Here is a 20,599-nt window from a genome sequence, read left to right as displayed (position 1 = left end):
CCATGTACCTGCGGTGCCAATGCAGAGCACATGTTGGTCCCTGATAGTCTAAATTGATGCAGATGGTTACAGCCATGGGGGTGAATTCATTTTCTATTCAATCAATTGTGATTCAATCAATTCAAAATGTGAAGTTAAACATTCTGATTATTATTACATTTTAGGAGTTTAACTGCTGCTCTTATTCCGTAATTTGTTCTCAAATTTGATTAAAAATTGATTTTTTAAATTATGGATCTTAAAGTGATAATCCACAAGATTCTTTGGCACCTTTAGTGATAAGCGATCATTGCTTTGGTGTTTTGCACTCAATCTAGGCACTGCCCCAGCAGACACTCAATGTAGACTGCGGCTTCTTATATTTTTTCTACCTTCTTATATTTATTCCCGACAAACTGCTGTTGTTGCTTCCGTAAACATAAAACACATCGCTTCCTATACAGGAGGAGGATTTTTCCTGGGAAAGAGGAAAACCCCTCGTGTTTAGAACAGAAAATGTAGAAGCTTTCATGAACTGGCTATAGGTTGAAACGATTGGTGATAGAGAGCAGCAAATGAAAAAGTTGCAGATTATTACTTTAAAGAAAAATGCACATTCTTAAATTGGCTCACTTGAAAATTGAACCTGCCCCTAGTTACAGTGTGACAATGTAAGGGTGCTGAAATCCAGTTATGCACACTAGTAAAAACTGATGCATTGTATGGATGTATTGGATTATGCACACTGTCTGTGTGTGGATATGGAGATTCATACAGTATATTGGTCTTGCCTGGACTTTAGCATATTACGTTCACTCAAACAAAAACAAAGCTCTCATATTAATATTTACTGGACATTTAAGCGCTGGTTAACTAGGTCCAGGTAGGGAGTGTTCTTCTTTGTTAATGTAGTACTTCAGTATATTACTGTGGTGTCAGCTGACCTCTCTGGGTTAATGGGGCTCTTCCTTGGTGATTAAAGTTTAACTGTGTTTGTCAGAGGTGAGTGGCTGTTGTCTGACCAGAATTTAGCTGTCCTTAAAACCTTGTCTGACACAGAAAAACTTGTGCTGGTTTTCTGATTGAATAGTTTTGCTTGGCTTCCAAATGCCAATTGAATATTGTTACTTAGTACACTACAATGTGGTTTACAGGACTTTAGTACTTACAGTACATCTGGATAGGGTCCTGTCTGGAGGTGCATGTGCAGTCACACGCACTTTTATGTTAATTCACATAATAACCCACATACAGCTAAATGCCACACACACACACACACACGGTGTCCCCCCTGGCCCTGACTCCATATGAATTATTCAACCAATCACACGGCTGAACAGTCTGAACTGTGTCCTCTGATTGGGTCATGCTGTGTTCACCTCAGCGGTCTCACGCTATACCTGACTGACGTGTGTCTGTATGTGAGTGTGTGTGTGTGCATGTTTATGTGTGTGTGTCTGCCTGTGACTCTCTATCTCATACATACATAGTAGATAAGGAACTGAGGAAACACTAAAAGCAGTTCTAATTTCATACAATCAGGCATTCTTGACATGAAAGGACTTCAGAATTAAAATCTTTGGCACAAACTTGGCATAATAGGTGCAATTTTAGTTTTGGCAAGTGCTTTGGTGTGTCTGCTGTATGTTTCCTTGTTTTCAATCTGTCTATTCATCTGTCTTTCAATCATCTGTCGGCCATTTCCACGTATTCACGGATCAACACCCACTCTGTCGTCTCCTCCTTCTCTTCCAGAGATGTTAGAGTCCAGTAACCTCGTAACCTTCAACGGCTTGGCCAACAGCTCGAGCTACGACACGTTCCTATTGGATGAGGAGCGAGGGAGGCTATTGGTCGGAGCCGAGGACCACATCTTCTCATTCGACCTGGTCAACATCAATAGAGACCACAAGCAGGTAGGTTGTCTAGTTCTGAGTTGCAAGGTGTTATTTGAGCGTCTTTACCATCTCTCTCTCTGTTTCCCATTCTCTGATCAAATGTACTCTAATGTTCTTCTCTCTTCTCTTCTCTTCTCTCCTCTTCTCTTCTCTTCTCTTTTCTTCTCCTCTCCTCTTCTCTTCTCTCCCTCCCCCACCGCCTCTCTCTGTTCCCTCTGGAGTCCATTACTAACCTCTTTTCCTCCCTCCCTCCCTCCTTCCCTCTGTCTCTCCTGGTCCAGACACGGCCGTTCATAATTCCATTACTCCACCTGCACTAGGTTAACAGTCTTTTTATCTGATTCAGCCCGCTATCATAGACACACAAGATTGACACAGACTTGCCTGCAGGCTGCAGCGAGCTGAGCAGAGGAACCGAAGTGCTGAAAAATACATAGTCGATGCAGAGAGAGAGAGCAAGTCTCAGAATTCTTCTTGCCCTTGGCTCGGATGTGTCTTTTTTTTCCCTTTCACTCTTTTATTCAGATCTTTGCGTCATTAGAAGATAAGGGCCAAAAAGCAGTGATTAAGCAAATCTAATGTAATTACCCTGAAATGTGCATTGCACATTCCCCAGAGAGGAAAACTCAGCTGATCCAGAGGAAAGATAAAGTCTAGGAATAGAATGAGGAATGAAGAGTTTGTGTGTGTGTGTAGGTGTGTGTGTGTCTGTGTGTGTGTGTGTCGCTCCACATATCTGCCTTTGCATGTGTGTTGTGTGCATGTGGGTGCACACGCAAAGGTATTGTATGGATGTAATACATGTGCATGCGTGTGCATATATTCTCAGGATATATCTGCACCTGTGTGGTCGCCCGCAAAAAAGTGAGCTTAAGCCCACACAATTTTTGTGTGAATGATTGTTCCACTACTTATTACAGCTCACACATGCACACGCACACTCGTAATGTGTTCTTATACTTTATGTGACACTGGGGGACACAGATGGATAGGCCTTAAGGACACTAGACAGCCATGATTTATTTGACATTGAGCATTGTCTCTTCCAAACAAAGTACAGAAAAGAGCATGCTTTCCCTTCATATTTAAAGTGGAAAGTAAAACCATATGCTCAGGATTTGAACTGTGACTCTTCTTAAGAAAGGAGTTAAACCTTTCAAATGCCACGCTTTGTGGCAGAACCCACATTTAGGCTGTATGAAAATTTATATAGGGACACACATGCAAGAGAAATATTCAGAGCGATATTCTTCTGACATATCCTGTCCAATTTCACATAGACACGGTACATTTCCGAACTCAATTTGTTTCTCATCATTTTCAATTCATCCTCCACTTACAGTGTGCCTACACACACCTGAACCCTTCTACTGCTCCACTCTGATACAATCTCTCCTCTATAAAAAGACAATCCCTCATTCATCACTTGTACACACATCGCTGACAGCATGACCAGGGATACAGTGGTAAATAAAGAAGCTGGTAAACTGTGAAGCAACAATATAAACTATGCATATGACGCTGCTTATACTGTGAATTTATAAATTGAACATTCATTGTGAAAATAGTCGTGGTTATGACAAATCCAGGCATTCTCCTTGAATGACACGAATCCTGCTCTCCTCTGATTCACTCCATTGACTCACTGTCTTCCTCTTCCATGTAACAACATGAAAGTTTCTCCCCTCCTCCTCTGGTGTATTGTGACTTTCTCTCTCTCTCATCCCAACAGATTGCGTGGCCTGCCACCCCCTCCAAGAGGGATGAATGCAAGTGGGCAGGGAAAGACCTTGGGGTAAGTTGCCTTGATGATGACGTCATCATTTGATTTCTTCCATACAGCTCTTTCAGCCGTTGGTATGCAAATTTGATTGCTGTCCTGTGTTGAAAACTGTTCCCATGTAATCCCCTGCAATTTTTCTAAATATGATAACATGTTTAACAATAACAATGGATCCAGCACTCTAAATTGTCCAATATGTCCGCTCATTAGCTCTACCCACCAAAGGAAATTAGGGACAATATTCATTTTGGATACGTATTATTTCATAAAAATTTAAACGCAATAGCACTATAGAGGCAGGAAGGTACCTCAGATAAAAATGACTGTAGCCGTTTCTTCTCTCAGCTCTGCATCATGTCTCTGGCAGACTGAACTCTCTGTTGGCCGCAACCTGCAGACCCCCAACCCCACCCCTCCATACACACACACAGACACACACACACACACACACACACACAGGTTTACAGTGTTTTGTTTGACTGAGGCGTACGCAATGTGCCAGTGCCAGAAGGGCAACAATGCATTACCTCAGCGGGTATTTGTTCGCTGTGATCTACAGTCTACAGTTTTATGTTGGGAGTATGTTTGTGTGTGTGTGTCTCAGTGTGTGTGTGTGTGTGTGTGTGTGTGTGTGTGTGTGTGTGTGTGTGGACGCATATTTATGGGGGAGCGTATTGTTTGAGTTCCCGTTATCTGACGCAGGGTGTTAGCTCACGTGTGCGACCCTGCGCAAGTTTGCCGAACACGTATGTGCCATCCGCTTTGTGTCCGTGTGCGAGTGTGTTAGTGTGTGTGTGTGTTATCGTTGCGTTGCTGTTTGGATAGGCCCGCTCGGCGTTCTATCTGATCTTAATTTCACGGCTGGTTGAGTCTGCAGTGTAGGGCAGACGAGGGGAGAGGAGGGCTTAGGATTATCCAGAATTACATAGTCCGCTCACTAAATCACAGAGGTTCCACTGGACTGTAACTCACTGCCAGCTTTTTGGGTTTCACACACACACACACACACACACACACATTCACAACCACACAAGCACACAGCTACACGCTGAAAACACTCGCTCCCTCGCACTGTGGAAAGGCAATGTGTTTTGGCAGCTCGAAGACACACAAAACACAATGATGAGGTATTTGCGTGCTGTGAAAATGTTTACCCTTGAAAATGAGGCGGTGAGAGGCGAGACGGAGCGCAGCACGAAGAGGCCTTGATTAGGACATTACCGAAGCATTCAGAGCTCCCAAAGAGACGTGAATTTTCTCCAAACCGCACTTTACGGCCGCAGAACAAATGTAACAGCTGCCCCCTCCAAAAAATGCCTGATGGCTGTATCATTCTCCTTGGCACGATGAGTGTGTAACATGACTCAGATTGTTGCATTTGATTCAGTGAACAAAATGACTCAGATAGCAGTGTGTGGATTTGGATTCGCGATGAAGTACCTAAATGAGTCCTGTCCCCGTGCCCTGATGTAATTTCCTACTATTTGTCCAGCTATCACATATATCAAAGGGGAAATAATAAGGCTATTCTACATTTCCAACACTTTTTCCATATTCAATTACAGACCTCAGTATAAACTCAAAAATCACTCAACTCATCTAAATATATACAAACCCACATACAAATCTGTCCACCCATTTCCCCCATGGAAAGTCATCAGTTATACCCAGTCCAAAGAGAGTCATTAATTTTATCCAATAATGACTCCTTTATCCTCTGTGGGTGTAGCGGTTTTCACATAATAACATGGTTTGTGATCAGGGAAACCATTTTTCACCTGGGGCGAGACAGCGCAGCATGTTGGAGTGACTTGCATAACTAGCGTCTGTCAGTGTTTAGGTGCAACCTACCTACCACATAGCTAATGAGTCTAACATAAAGACTGCCATGTGAAAACCTAAACAGGTTTGACATTAGGGGGGGATTAATGGGAGTGGGTGAAATGCACATAATAAGAGTGTGAGAATGATGTAGGGGGACGTTTGCTTCCACTGTCGGTCCTCCAACGGTAGGAAACACACAGGGTAAAGTCATTAAGTTGCACACACACGGACACATAGGCTCACACGCATACGTTCAGGGTTGAGGTTACTTCAGCTGAGGTTCGCATCAGCCGCTAGACATCATGCAGAGAGTTTGTTCTTCCTCTTTGAACCCGGTGATAGTACTGTGGCTGAACTGTGCGAACTCGCTGGGACTGCGGGTTAATGATAGGTTGAAGGGTTGAATGCTTGAACGCAGCTCGGTCAGTTAGAAACTACTAGCATGTTATAACATGATGTGTATTCCACCTTAGTGACCGGATGTCTGAACTGAGGTTTAGTCACCGAGATTCACTCAGATTTAATCCCAAGATCATTTTGAATGAGTTTCTGCCATTTTGAATAGCGGGAAATTCAAATTCTAGGAAAAGAAATGCACTGTGTGATCCTGGTGTTGATTTTGGGTTGAAACGGAAAATGTCGTCACCCCCACCCTGAATTCAGTGACCCCTCATATCCATTTACTTCTCACATGAGGGACATCGTCGAGGCATCAAAGTTGAAATGTTCGTGAGATTTAGGGGTCTGCAGACAGGACACACACACACCTATTGTTGATACAGATGGCCCGTCTTTATTTTCTTACTGACCCGCTAAAGAGATATACATGTGTGAGAGGGAGGACGAAAGAGGGAGAATTTGTGTGTGTGTGTGTGTGTGTGTGTATATGCATGTGATGTGTGTGCGATTTAACGTCCCCTGTGCATGCGTGCGCTTATTTGTTAGGTGGATATTCAGCATGTATTTATAATTAAGCAAGCCCCAGCCTAATGTCTTAAACACATGGGCCCGAATCAGCTCCTCGAGGCTGTTAATAACCCCCCTAGATTAACCAATCCTGTTCATTAGCACTGTAATAAACAGTCTCACAGCACTGGGACTATCAGCATGTGCAGGGGATCCAACCCAAATACCCTCAGTAAATCCAAACATATGGATCATTACAGCTCTGAGGTGGATTTGCCTGATTCGACTTACAGGTGGGATTTCCTTGAACGCGACTCAATTTCATAAGTCATTTCCAAGCCAACTGGAAAGTCCCTGCTTTTAGATGGAATTTCCTCAGAGCTTGTCCCTATTAAAAAAACTTTTACATCTTATTAAAGGATAAAACTTTATTTAAACTATATGGTTTTGGAGGCGTGAGTGAGTGGTTTTGGGATCATTGCTAACATTTGCAAGCTATTTCATAAAGGACTATAAGTTTTGATATACTAAACTTCGGTGGATAGTACATTTTGTTCAGTAGGATTATTCCGTACTGTAAATGCAGGCATAAATTGCATACACAAATGTATTAAAATCTCTTTGCCTGCTGTATGTCTCAGTGAAAAGACTAGAGTTTTGAAGTTCCTTGTCTCTCTTTTATCTCTTTTCCAGAAGGAGTGTTCTAACTTCATCCGGGTCCTCCAACCGTACAACCAGACCCACCTGTACATCTGTGGCACGGGGGCTTTCCACCCCATCTGTGCTTTTTTGGAAATGGGCAAGAGGGCAGAGGTAAGACATGGTTACACAGAGGTGCATGGATGCTGGTTTAAACATGTTTCATTAGTGTCATATCAATATATGTGGAAGGTAATGTAATTCTGATTGGGCATCTATCAATGTGTTATGAAACGTCACACAAGGCTGCAGAAGTACAGTAATGGGAGAGAAAGTTTGTCCAATATTAGTTCCCCTATAAAGAATTCCTACACTGCAACTGTGTACATTGACTGCACTGTGTATGTGTGCATTCATTTGTGCACACTCTCAGACACATGCTGATGCACACACACACACGCACACACACGCACACGCACAAAAGGTTTTCTCCTCTTTTTGTCAAGCGCAGCAGTATTCATTCCCTTCATTGATTGTTATCTTCTCATCAGTGTTTCCTTTTGTGCGAAGCGAGAAAGCGGTCATTACACGGTCCGACATCAGTCGTCGGAAATTAAACAACCTCTCCCTTACATAAAAGTTTAATCAGTCATCTTGATAAAGGTCTACAGGTTAATCAATGTACCAGCATGGGTTCAGCAGTCCAACAATGGGGAGGGGGATGAGTGTGCGCACCATGCTGGTTTGCAACATAGGCTGCCCTGCATGTGTTCGCTAGAGTTTAAAATGGTGTTGTCAGTCACTGATTCAAAGAAACAGGAGTGAATTAGAGCTTTCTTTCGCGGCCACTCTTAATATATTCAAAGACTCCAGTGGTGATCTGTGTCTGTAATGCGTGATCCCACACTCTTCCCCATTATGTCTGTCCAGTGCACAGTTGCAGTCACTATTGATGATTGGTAGCCAGAGCAGAACTGAGCTCAGTTGGGTTAGATGGAGCAGTGTAAATACATATTTGTGTATTATTGCTCATGTTCGGTTGTGGTGCATCTCACCAAAAATAGTGTGCTATAAGGAGAATATGGGGTAATTTGAGACACGGCCTATAAATGTACTTTTAGCGTGGCTTAATTGGGCTTCCAATGGCCTCGTTTTGAACTTCGACCCTTTCCACCCCAGGACAACATCTTTCGACTGGAATCACATTTCGAGAATGGCCGCGGGAAAAGCCCCTATGACCCCAAGATGCTCTCAGCCTCACTCCTGATTGGTGAGTTTGATCTCTGTTGTGATTGGTGCCAGGAAGTACACATTTACCTCCGGCTGGTGATTTGTTACTAACTCTACCTTGTCTTTGGCAGATGGAGAGCTGTACTCTGGCACATCTGCTGACTTCATGGGAAGGGACTTTGCTATCTTCCGTACCCTGGGAGATCATCATCCAATCAGGACGGAGCAGCATGATTCAAGATGGCTGAATGGTAAAAAAAAAATTCAGATGAAGGTTTTAGCTATTTTCAGTCTGGGCAAGTGTAAATTTGTCCTCAGTAGCGAGTGGAGAAAGTATGACAATGGTGGGAAACTAGACTTTGTGGAAACCTTCATTCTCCCTTCCAAAATACATTCTTCTGATGAAAGCTGAACTGTGTTTTGTATGATCTAGCTTTTCTTGGCAGTGAACCCCTGTGATTGGCCATTTTTGGGGGAGAAAGAACACCATTGAGCTATTCAATGGACTTTGAAGCATTAGGTCTTTTAAAACCTTTCACGAGCCTCGACCCTCCAATCATCTCCATTCATATGCAGACATCGATATCAGAGCCCCATTCACAAAGTCAGTGGATTTGCCTGTGCTAGTAAGATTAGTGCAGCAGTGCGGGTTACCGACTGTCCAGCCTGTCTGGCTATCTGTCGGCACCGTGCAGGACTTAGGGAGCCACAAAAGGTCAGTTTGAACCTTTCCCCCAAGCCAGGCCATCCTTTTCCCCTCTTTCCCACAGAACTAATCCGCTCTCAGCTGTTTTCCTGTTGCGGAGTCAAATTCCTCAGTCCACCACCCTCCCCCAATAAGCACCCTCAAAACACTCACACACACACACACACACACACACACACACACACACACACACACAAACACTCGTCTCTGCAGTGCTGATTGCTATGACATATTCATAAAGAGCGATTTAAAAGGGAAAAGGTATTGTGCCCACGTTAATCCCCATCTATCTATTCACCCTGTTCAAACAAATACGCCAGGGACTGCATCCATTCGCCCCGGCAAAATCCGACTGCTCCTCCACAAAGGAGGGATTGTAATTGCATGGATTACCGGGATGGGGATATTCTATTGAGCCTTTATCAACGAGGTTACATGGTACTCAAATGTAACAAGAGAGAAACTTGGGAATGAATCCTTAATAGCTGTTGATTCTAAAATGAGTATGCACTTCAAAAGGATTTAGGGTTAAACCCTGGCTTTGCTAGACTCGATTCATGCCATTTATTTACACTCTTCTCCATCTTTTAACACTCGCTGACATTGAGGTTGGATTAAATCTCCATTGAATGAAGTGGCCTTTTGTTGGGAATTAAATGTAATGAATTGTATGACCTCAATGGCGACGCTGGCGGCAGCGTGTGTGTTTTGCGTGTACGCGAGCGCATGCACATGTTGAATTTATGAATGTCCATATTGAATGGCACACATTCAATAGAGGTATGAAGTGTGTGTGCGGTACACATGATTCATACCGAAGGTCTCGCACCCGCACAGCGCTTATAAATCTGCTTCCCACTTTGGCCACACTCTCCCTTTTCACAGCTACTCTATATCCTACCAAACAGCCGTAGAGGCGTAACATGGCACTGCTTGTTTCTCTCTCCGGCTAACCCCCTAGCTCTTAGACACGGGCTCGTTTTACGCGTGACGACGCCTCAGTGACTGCGACCGCTTTTCCTCAACCCTTACGCCCCTCAGGCCGGGGATATCCAAGCCTAAGGCCCCGGCTCGCTCGTTTAGTTTTGATTTCCTCTCGCGCCCGAAGCCGAGATAGATTTATTCAAGTATTACCCGGTACAATCGGAGCCATGTGTGTTTGTGAGGATGTGGGCTGGAGACGGGGGTTATGTGGGATTTGGACTTGGAGCGCTTGGTTGGGGTAAAGTGAGATACTGTAACACCAGGGTGTAAAGTGCATGGCTGGTATTACTGGGCCGTGACTGCAGAATATTACGGTGGATTGTTTTCTGAGGTGTAAAATAGAAGTGACAGGATGCTCCTTGGGATATTGGTTGGATTGTAAAATGGTCTTTGTGTAGGTGTGTGATTCTGTTTGTCTTTTTCTGAGTGTTTACGCATAAATTATTTAGGCGTGTTTTAGTAAGTGCCTTAACTCTGTCATGTACTGCATATTCACTGTGTGTGATGTTTCTCAGCTTTATTCTTTTTCTCTGTGTATGTATGAACGTGTGTTTACATGTGTGTGTGTGTGTGTGTGTGTGTGTGCATGTCTGCCCTCTAGACCCCAGGTTTGTGGGGGTAAACTTGATCCCAGAGAGTGACAACCCCGAAGACGATAAGATCTTCCTGTTTTTCAAAGAGAACGCCATGGACGGGGAGCACACTGGCAAGGCTACCATCGCCAGGATAGGACAACTGTGTAAGGTAACAACACACACACACACACACACACACACACACACAAACTAACATACACCCCTGAAGTGAAAGAATATGAATATGTCACATCCCACATGACCAAAGTCCCTATTACAGTTCACTGTTGCAATGGAAAGACTGTATTCTGAATCTGAATTTCTCACATATCTACATTCTCTTGCAGATATAACTGCATGCGTTGATGTTGTTATTATAAGAATGTGTGTGTGTCTGTTATGCAGAATGACCAGGGAGGTCACAGGAGTCTGGTGAACAAGTGGACCACCTTCCTCAAGGCCCGGCTAATGTGCTCAGTGCCGGGGGCCAACGGCATTGATACACACTTTGACGAGCTGCGTAAGTCTTTACGTCTGTTAATGTGTGTGTGTGACAGAATCAGATTCTCTTTCAAATGCTCGGCTGTTGAAAGACCCCAAAAGTTTACTGATTTGATGTTGTTTTGTATTTTCAGAGGATGTGTTTCTCATGAGCTCCAAGGATCCAAAGAATCCGGTCATCTACGCTGTTTTCACCACATCCAGGTACCTTCATATCCAGATCTGTTCATTAGAAGCTCCAAATGTGCGTTCAAGGGCTCCAATTCTCAAATAGCATGCAGGACACGGACAGGCGCTGGTAGTATCATATCTGTTTTGTTGTTTTGTTGCTAGGAGATCAGAAGGAGTTGATATATTCAGCGGGCAACCATCCTGGACAAGTTATTTCCTCTGTATATGAAAAACACACATGCTCCTTGTTTCCCTTCATGGATTCCTTCTTTTCTTGTTCTTCATCCCATCCCTCTATCCGTAATTTCCTAACCATTCGTAATGACTCGGAAAGGAGGCGAGCGACCAGGCGCGCCCCGGCGAATTCCCAGACAGCGCTCCCCCATCCCGTAATCCACTTACAGGTGTCTTACGGTCGCTTTCCCCCGTCTGGAACCCCCGCCCCGAGTCTCGCCGCTCAGATTGGAGATTGCTTTTAGCCGATTCCCCCTGCTCCCCGCTACCTGTCCCCCGTTTTCATTGAAACCTTGGCAGAGGCTTGGAGGGAAATCAGATTACGGAACAGGAGGGAGCGCGGGGGGGGGGGGAAACATGATCCTCGCTCAGCAGGAACGCGCTCCTCTCCCCTGGCCACCGCCCCAGCCTTGAATTTGGGGGGGGGGGGGGGGGGGGGGGGTTGAGAGGCCGGGTGTGGTTCTATTGAAGCGTACGGCGAGGTGAAGGCATGGGGCAAGGCAGATAAGTGAGCTGAAACGGCACAGATGGCGGCACTTATCATGATGATGATGCATTTGCATTCGGGAGGGTGGGGGACTTTGTGTCCGCTAGTGTCTCTGAACCGCTTTGAAAGGAGGACAAACACTTCACCATCAATCACCGCTAATGATAAGACAGGCTGAATAGAACGACGGCGCTAGCTAACGCACACTGGCAGCCGCCTCGCGTCGCCGGGCCCGTATGGGTTTTCTCAGCTTTCTGGAACGCATTCAAATCGAGGGGTCGGTGTGCGGCGGCGAGCACGCACGTACACACCCACCTGCACACCCGCACATACATACACACACACACGCACACATGCACGCTTGAAAATTCAATTATGGGGCTTTGAGGAATTAGAGTGGTTTAATTGGTTTTCTAAGTGGCCGGTTTTCAGAGATGAATAGAGCGGGGATTCAGAGGGACCGGCTTTTAATATCGCCGCTTAATGAGGCACATAGAAGCTGCCACTGACAGATCAATGTTTGATTGTGCCCCTGTTCGTGGGCGTGTGTGTGTGTATGTGTGTGTGTGTGTTTTTGTGAGTTGCATCTATGTGAGTGTATGTGTGCATGTGGAAGCATGTGTGTGTATGAGATAGGGTTGACTGAATGTGTGTCTCTCTGTCTGTCTCTTGCTCTCCCTCCCTCCCTCTCTCTCTCTCTCTCTCTCTCTCTCTCTCTTTCTCTCAAAGTGTGTGTATCAGCACAAGCACATGTTCGCCCTTCTCCCCAGGCATAGACATTGGAGTGTCTTTTTATGCCCCTGCAGTTAATTGAATTTCTCTGTAATTAACATTTACAAATGCTAATCCATTCATCTTCCGTGCTTTGGTGACTACTGTTGGTTGTTTGTATGCCGTCCGCATCACTACTTACTCTGATACAACTTCCCTTTGCAGTCGGTAAGACAAAGGACGTCCCTACTCAATGTTCATCTGTTACTGAAGCGTTCGATTTTGTGTCCAAAATAAGAGCCATGATTGTAAAAAGTGACGCTTGCAAAATTATTCACAGCACAAAATTTAAACAAATTATAGGAGTCTTTGATGAACTTCAGGAGATGATTTTTAACATTGCAATTTACAGCAGATAATCAATAATGTATAAAGGATTATCCATTCCCAAGCGTTGTTCCAAGTCTTGATACGTTTTCCAGAGGTTAAAAGTCTTCATCCAATTCAATTCCAAAAGTATTTATGGACTTGGGATGCTCAAAGATTGCAGTCGGCCAGGTCACTTTGTCACAATCTCCACGCAGATACTTAATAGCTCTTGTGGAATATATATCTTGGAATATTCTTTTGGAACGCCCAAATTCTCCACTTGAATGAGTCATGGCCCAGATTGCTGTCTTTTGGCTGACCTGGGACAAAACACAGTTTGAAAGAAAATCCCCATCAATTCCTTTTTGTGTGATTGATTGACCTTGCCTGGTTTGGACCTTGCCTGGCCAGTAAGTGCAAAACCCATCCATCTGGCTCTCTAAGCAGGCTCAAGCGAACGCTCACAAAATATTGGAAGCGGTTTCAAATATGCTCTGAACCAGGTCTCCTGTTTTGTTGGTGGTGTGCCCAAATTCCTGTCCGTTCTCAGGAGGCTGGAAGCAATCAGAGAGAAGTTCCAATCTGTCATCCCATAGTTAACTGATGACAACCTTTCTCCCTTCTGTCTTTTGTGTGCTGAAGGGTCATTTTGTTGTCTTTCTACAGTATTTCACAAGTGCCTAATCCCTGTCTTGTGACCCATCATTTATGAATTCTCTCTCTCTGGCTCTCTCTGTCCTCTTTCTTTATTCTGTCCTTCACCGTCTTCTCCCTCCCTCCCTCCCTTCAACCGCGCCCTCTTTCTTTCCTTCTCCATTTTCCACTGCTGTCTCTTCCTCCGCAGTAACATCTTTAAAGGCTCAGCAGTGTGTATGTACAACATGGCAGACATCAGGAGGGTCTTCCTGGGTCCCTACGCTCACAGAGACGGACCCAACTACCAGTGGGTGCCCTTCCAAGGGAGGGTGCCCTACCCCCGGCCTGGAACTGTGAGTCTCCATACAAGCAATTGGCCATAAATGTAGAAAAGTTCTGAGCATAGAAAGTTGTCGTTCTCAAATGTAACTGTATGCGATTCGGTCTCATTCTCAGTGCCCCAGTAAGACGTTCGGAGGTTTCGACTCCACCAAGGACCTGCCCGATGATGTCATCACCTTCGCCAGGGGCCACCCGGCCATGTACAACCCAGTGCACCCAATGGGGGGCCGTCCCATCGTGGTTCGGACAGACGTGGACTACCAGTTCTCCCAGCTGGTGGTGGACAGAGTGGAGGCAGAGGACGGACAGTACGATGTCATGTTCATCGGCACAGGTACACAGCTTCACACATCACACAGTGCCTCAGCACTTTTTAATATGCCAGGCTGTACACTGGTAACTGTTTTTTTCTTATCAGTAGATTTCTGTATTTGTTGAAATATTATTCCGATAGAATACAAGTTACATTTTATTGTATTTTTTTAGCTGTCAAGTGAAAAGCAAATGTGATACATAGCAACTCTATGGATACTGCTCAAATACTTTCTATATTATAGACAGTCAGCACTTTATTTGGTCATCTACATTTTTTGGCAATTTCACAAATATTCCTGAATAATGACATGAAATAGATTTTTTGGATCTTTCTTAACCCATCATTACTCATTACAAAATTCCAGTATTTACAAACATGTTTTACCATATAGAAAAAAAGGTCAGACAATAAATTTCATAGTAAAAAAAATCTTTTCAACCCAATTGCATACTATGTATACTGGTGCAGCAGGTCCGGGGACCGGTCACAGATTGGACCTTTACATAATGAATTGCCTCGCTAATAAACCACGAAGTTCATTCATAGCCATACAAGAGTTTTATATACCTGTCTGTCTCCTGTCTCTCAGACATGGGTACGGTGCTGAAGGTGGTGACCATCCCCAGAGAGAGCTGGCATGACCTGGAGGAGGTGGTGCTGGAGGAGATGACTGTCTTCAGGGTACGCCGTTCACTCATGGGAACAGAGTGCAACACAGATTGTGAAGTTGAAGTCCTATTAGAATTGACAATGTCAGTAGATGTGGTGCTAAATGTGGTTTATTTGTTTTCTGCAGGAGCCAACTCCCATTACTGCTATGGAGCTGTCCACCAAGCAGGTAAGGACTTGTTTTCACACATAATCTAGTTGACAAGAGTACAAGTCCAAGAGAAACCATAAAAAGGATAATATATTTTAAGTATGCTAGGCCATGAAGCAAACAGGGATATCCAGAGACCAGATTGCCCACTGGGAATCAAACCCACAACCTCCTCCTTCCTACACAGAACCATCCAAGTGAGCCACACAGGAACACTCATTTTTTACGTCTTTATTGTTTCTTTGGCTCCTACAGCAACAGTTGTACCTCGGCTCGGGCCTGGGTGTATCACAGATGCCTTTGCACCGTTGCGAGGTGTACGGGAAAGCCTGTGCTGAGTGCTGTCTGGCCCGAGACCCGTACTGCGCCTGGGACGGCACCGAGTGCTCCAGATACTTTCCCACTGCCAAGAGGTAGGAGCACGCATACACAAACCAAATGTTTTTCTTTAACCTTTATTTATCCAGCGAGGGTTTGCCGAGCATGCATGCTCTTTTTCAGCAACACCCTGCCTCATATTTACACCGTCACACACATTCACACCTGGGAGCTGTCCAGTATAGCTACAGCCTGCTGTTGAGCAGCTCCACTGGAGCAATTGGGTGTAAGTGCCTTGCTCCAGGGCAGCTCGAGCGCAGTTGTCGATGAAAGGGAGAGCTTTCACCCATTCACCCTCCCCAGACAGATTTCCCCAGCTGGTCTTTGACAACCTCGTCCCTCTAACCTCTAGGCTACTTCTGCCCCATTTGCATGTGCTGTGATCCAGTGTAGGTGCGTGGTGGATACACAGTACATGCCGAAACATCCAAACATGGAAGTAATCTCGAAAGTAAATTACACAGGCACAAAAACACGGCAATTAAATGTGCACACGCGCGCACACACACAAGCTAAGTGGGTGCTGCATTCCACAGCCAAGAAGTAAAATTCGGCACCGTGGCTTACAGCCCCAGCCAGTAACAGAGTCATGATCACTGCAGCCTACAGCCAAGATGTACACACACACACACACACACATACATAAAGACACACATGCAAACACACAAGCACACACAGACACATGCACACACACACACACACACACACACACACACACACCAAATTATAGCCAACAGGAGCTGTCTGACCGCTTCACCCTGCAGCCAGGAGGTATGAACATACACACCCTCAAATTACCCTCTGCTGCATCCAGCGGGATTAGGCTGACCGCTACGGCCCTCACACACACACACACACACACACGGCACTACACCCCAGCATCTCATTCATCCAGAACTTCTCACACCATCAGAAGTAGGCCAGTGGGTATACTGGAGCTGGGCAGGGTTACAGAGGAGGTGGCACACCCCATGGTTAAGGCCAGGCCCGGCTCCTCAGAGCTCTCCACTCCACTCCACTCCAAATATTTTCCCTGCCGCTCTCTCCCCGAATGAGAACCAGACACCCGGCCCCGCACGTGCTCAGACAGCCAAAAAGACAGGAATGTTAGCCCAGGAAATCTACGGAAGAGGGACGTGTGTGTCTGTGTGTGTGAGAGAGAGAGAGAGACAGAGAGGGAGAGAGTAAAAAGAGACAGACAAGTATCCAGTACAACATGCAAAGAAAAGTAAAGAAGGGAGGATATGTGTCTCCATACTTTGGATGCAAAAGAGAAGGGCTGAATTAGAGAGGTAGGGCATGGTGTAGGGCACACACACACACACACACACACACACACACACTGACCACTCTCCCTCCTCCTTATCCCAGCATTTCATTCCATCTGTTTCTTCTTTACCTCTAGCCACCCCACTTTTTTTCTGCCCCTCTCTCCCCTTTTTTGTTTCTTTCTTTCCTCCCAGCCCTCTACACGGGAGACACCGCACCTTTGGCTTACCTCGCTCTCTCTGCACTCTGATTTTTACAGCACACGTCAAAGATTTTAACCACGGCCATGAACCAAGACAACTAGGAACTAGGGGAGACACATTCGCAGTTAGCCAGTAAAGCCGGGCTGTGAAAACGCCTCGCCGTCGCAGTAAAACGCTGAACGACATAGGGGGCTCTCATGTCGAAAAGGACAGAGCGCGGGGCTGTTTTACAAGGGATTTCAAGGGCGAAACAATACTGTATGTGTTTCATAATAACGGTTCATCAGCAGGCAGTGAAGCACATTGTTTCATTGCCGTACAGGTTTATGTTTCCTACATTCTGCCAGGGTTTAGTTGTTCTTTCACCCATGTGATTTAGCAGTGGAGTGAAGGTTGAATAAACACTCCTTTTCTATTCCTGAATCCACTAGAGTTGGAAGGTGAATGTAGGACGCCGTTAGGTAACATTGCCCCCTACTGGTTAAAAATAAATAGCACAACTATCTGTATATGTGACCAAGTGTATTCCTTGACCATTTTGGAGTAGTTAAGGGGCCTTCCTCAAGGGAATCGTAAAGTTAGCTGTTGAGGGAGGAGAGAGCATTTCTCATTCACTTCTCCCTGCCAGCTGGGCCAGGGATTTGAACCGGTGACCTTCTGGTTACACGCCCGCTTCTCTAACCCCTATGCTGACGCCAGCCTCAAGGCATACATTTGATTACATTACTCGTTTCCTCCACAGAGGAACACGGGTGAGATTGCGCGTTAGGGAGTAGAAATGAGGGGAACATTAGGGTATTCCACTGTTTTTTTTCCTTCTATGCTTGGAATAATTGCTGTGAAAAGTCTCGGATACCAGGAATGTCATTATTTTACTCTATATTCCTCAATAAAAAGTTTAAACAAAAAGAAATTGATTTCATTATGTTCTCTTCACAGGAGAACCAGACGGCAGGACATCAGGAACGGAGACCCTCTGTCCCAGTGCTCCGACCTTCAGCATCACGGTACATTAATGACTTAACAAATGTAAAAACGCACACACTCTTGTCTTCTTGCCACGCGTCTCTCATTTCTGTGTGCATATGTCTGGGTGTGTGTAGATGACATGGACGGGCTAGGAGGCAGCGTGGAGGACAGGAGTGTGTACGGCGTGGAGAACAGCAGTATGTTCCTGGAGTGCAGCCCCAAGTCTCAGAGAGCCCTCATCTACTGGCAGCTGCAGAGGCCCAACGACGATCGCAAGCATGAGGTGTGTGTGTGTGTGTGTGTGTGTAAGAGAGTCAATTCCGATTCCAATCCTCCTAAAAGTATGTGACTTGCTAGAAGATATATAATTTGTATTTGAATGTAAATATGTCTATTGCTGCTTCCCTGCTTAATGGCTCATCTGCACAATGTATTTATACACCGTGGTGCTGGCTGATAGTAACGCACACACACACACACACTCACACACACACATACACACACACACACACACACACACACACACGCACACACACGCACATCTCTATCTGCACTGGTATCTATTTCATACTAATTAGATTGCTGCAGGCAAACATCCTCTCCCTGCCGAGGGGAACACCTTTCCTCTGTGTTATCATTTACTGACCTATGACCCATAACCTATTTGACCTTTGACCTCGGTGACCTAGATAGGGAGGAAACCTGAGGGTGTGGATGTTTAGATTGACTTTTGACCCTATGATGTAAGTGAATACATTTGGCTGAGCTTATATTGTGGCTATATTTGTCTTGCTTGTACTGAACTTTCTGTTCTCGTGTTCTACCCACCCTGCCCCTTTTCTCTCTCTCTCTCTCTCTCTCTCTCTCTCTCTCTCTCTCTCTCTCTCTCTCTCTCTCTCTCTCTCTCTCTTCTCTCTCCATCTCTCAGATCAAGCTAGATGACCGGGTGCTTCGTACGGAGCAGGGCCTGCTGATCCGCAGTCTGACGCAGTCCGACACGGGCGTCTACCACTGCCACGCCGTCGAACACGGCTTCATCCAGCCCCTGCTGCGCCTCAACCTCCAGGTCATCCCCACCCAGAGGCTGGGTGACATCTTACCTGGACTTCCCGGGGCAAGCGGTGGCGTAGGTCACTCGGCCAAACACAGGCTGTGGTACCGAGACTTCCTGTCTCTCCTGGACCACCCGGACCTCAACAGCGTGGAGGAGTTCTGCGATCGCGTTTGGAGGAAAGAGCGCAAACAGAAGCGTGTGAAGGTACCCAACGGCAACGGTCAGGGTAAACCTGACAGTGCCGGCGGTCCCAGCTCTGCGTTAAGGCCCAAAGCCATGGCTCCCAACGCCCAGAAGCAGCAGGGCGGTCCACCACAGAGCAGCCCAAGGGTCCAGGCCGGAGCCTCGACAGGGGAAGGGGCGGCGCGGAGCCAGAACGCCCAGAAAGCTCAACCAAACCTGGGTACGGTGAGCGGACAGGCACCTAAGAACAACCAGAGGGCCCAAAATGGCCAGAAGGGGCAGGGCAGCCTGGCTGGGTCCCAGGTTATGGGGGGGTCTCGGGCGAACACCCAGCACACAGCCAAGTGGAGACGGATGCAGGAAAATAAGAAGGGACGCAACAGGAGGACCCATGAGCTCCAAAGACCCCCACGTAGCGTCTGAGGAAAGCTGAGCGCAGAGATGAGATGCACACATACAACCAGATTTACACACACACACACACACACACACACACACACATGCACACGCACAAGCACAAACCCATGCATCCACACATACACATTCTATAGATTGTGCATCCAATGAACCATCCAGTGAATTCTCCATAACTGCAGCCAGAACAAAAAAAACATTAATAACCGAAAACAGACTTTTTAGGTAGAAATACGTAAATGCGCCCATGCGGTTACAGTAAAGAAGGCTCTCATTCAAAGACGCACACGTACACAAACGCACACAACCTGTGAAGAGGACGCTGACGACGAACAGGACTGAAAAACTGGAATGCATACTGTAAATGTGTGAGGATATGGCTGGTTGCCTGGCGGACACATAGCCCTCCTGTACATAAGCTACTAAAATAAGACTGGGACAAAAATGGAGCTGTTCATGTTTAGTGAGGATATTATGTGTTCCATATATACTGTAATACCTACTTGTTAAGCAGATGGACTTAATGCGTTGAGAGGACAATTCTGGAGACATTTATAGATATATGGACGTTTATGGAAGCAGAAATGTACATTCACTGCAACCCGCCCTCTTTGACCTGAGCATGTGAACCGCAAGATTGTGTACATTGAATGGATTAAAAACTCTTACTTGGATGAACTGTCCATGAGGATAAAAGAACCTGCCGCCTAGTCTTTCAAGTCACTGAAGCGACAACAGAGCAACAGCAGCACCTTTTCGAGGAGGGAACTGTGCAGTGGATCACAGTTTGGAGCGTTCTGATTCACCGAGAGCACTTGAGGCGCAGACACACACAGCTTGCGCTTCTAGGTCAAAAGTTCAGCGGTCGAAAAAGGAGGCTGGTTTATTTTGTCGGGCCGGTGATCCGCATCAGCGCAACCTCACGTTGTTTGGAAACGAATAGAAGCATTATTACATGCAAAACTGCAAAGTCATGCCTTGGTGCAGAAAAAGTGCTTCATCATGACCCTCTCCACCC

At 45.8% G+C, this 20,599-nt stretch overlaps 1 protein-coding gene across 1 annotated transcript in view; it reads left to right on the top strand.

The window, feature by feature from the left end:
• Positions 1–1,736: 1,736 nt before the first annotated feature.
• sema3aa (sema domain, immunoglobulin domain (Ig), short basic domain, secreted, (semaphorin) 3Aa) overlaps positions 1,737–20,599 on the top strand; it is a 20,202-nt gene continuing 1,339 nt past the window's right edge. The window contains exons 1-16 of the mRNA XM_078281890.1: positions 1,737–1,895; positions 3,610–3,672; positions 7,084–7,203; positions 8,209–8,299; positions 8,391–8,510; positions 10,551–10,693; positions 10,930–11,044; positions 11,160–11,229; positions 13,842–13,986; positions 14,090–14,309; positions 14,881–14,972; positions 15,088–15,129; positions 15,367–15,524; positions 17,901–17,968; positions 18,065–18,213; positions 18,859–20,599. The exon at positions 18,859–20,599 is cut by the window's right edge and continues 1,339 nt beyond it. Of these exons, the coding sequence (XP_078138016.1) occupies positions 1,737–1,895; positions 3,610–3,672; positions 7,084–7,203; positions 8,209–8,299; positions 8,391–8,510; positions 10,551–10,693; positions 10,930–11,044; positions 11,160–11,229; positions 13,842–13,986; positions 14,090–14,309; positions 14,881–14,972; positions 15,088–15,129; positions 15,367–15,524; positions 17,901–17,968; positions 18,065–18,213; positions 18,859–19,590 (2,487 nt within the window). The 3' untranslated portion in view covers positions 19,591–20,599. The remainder of the gene's footprint in view (positions 1,896–3,609; positions 3,673–7,083; positions 7,204–8,208; positions 8,300–8,390; positions 8,511–10,550; positions 10,694–10,929; positions 11,045–11,159; positions 11,230–13,841; positions 13,987–14,089; positions 14,310–14,880; positions 14,973–15,087; positions 15,130–15,366; positions 15,525–17,900; positions 17,969–18,064; positions 18,214–18,858) is intronic.

This window comes from Centroberyx gerrardi, chromosome 24 (genome assembly GCF_048128805.1).
Source record: "Centroberyx gerrardi isolate f3 chromosome 24, fCenGer3.hap1.cur.20231027, whole genome shotgun sequence".
Classification (NCBI taxonomy): domain Eukaryota; kingdom Metazoa; phylum Chordata; class Actinopteri; order Beryciformes; family Berycidae; genus Centroberyx; species Centroberyx gerrardi.
The sequence above is the reverse complement of the archived record's forward strand: the minus strand, read 5'-3'. Positions and strand labels throughout refer to the sequence as shown.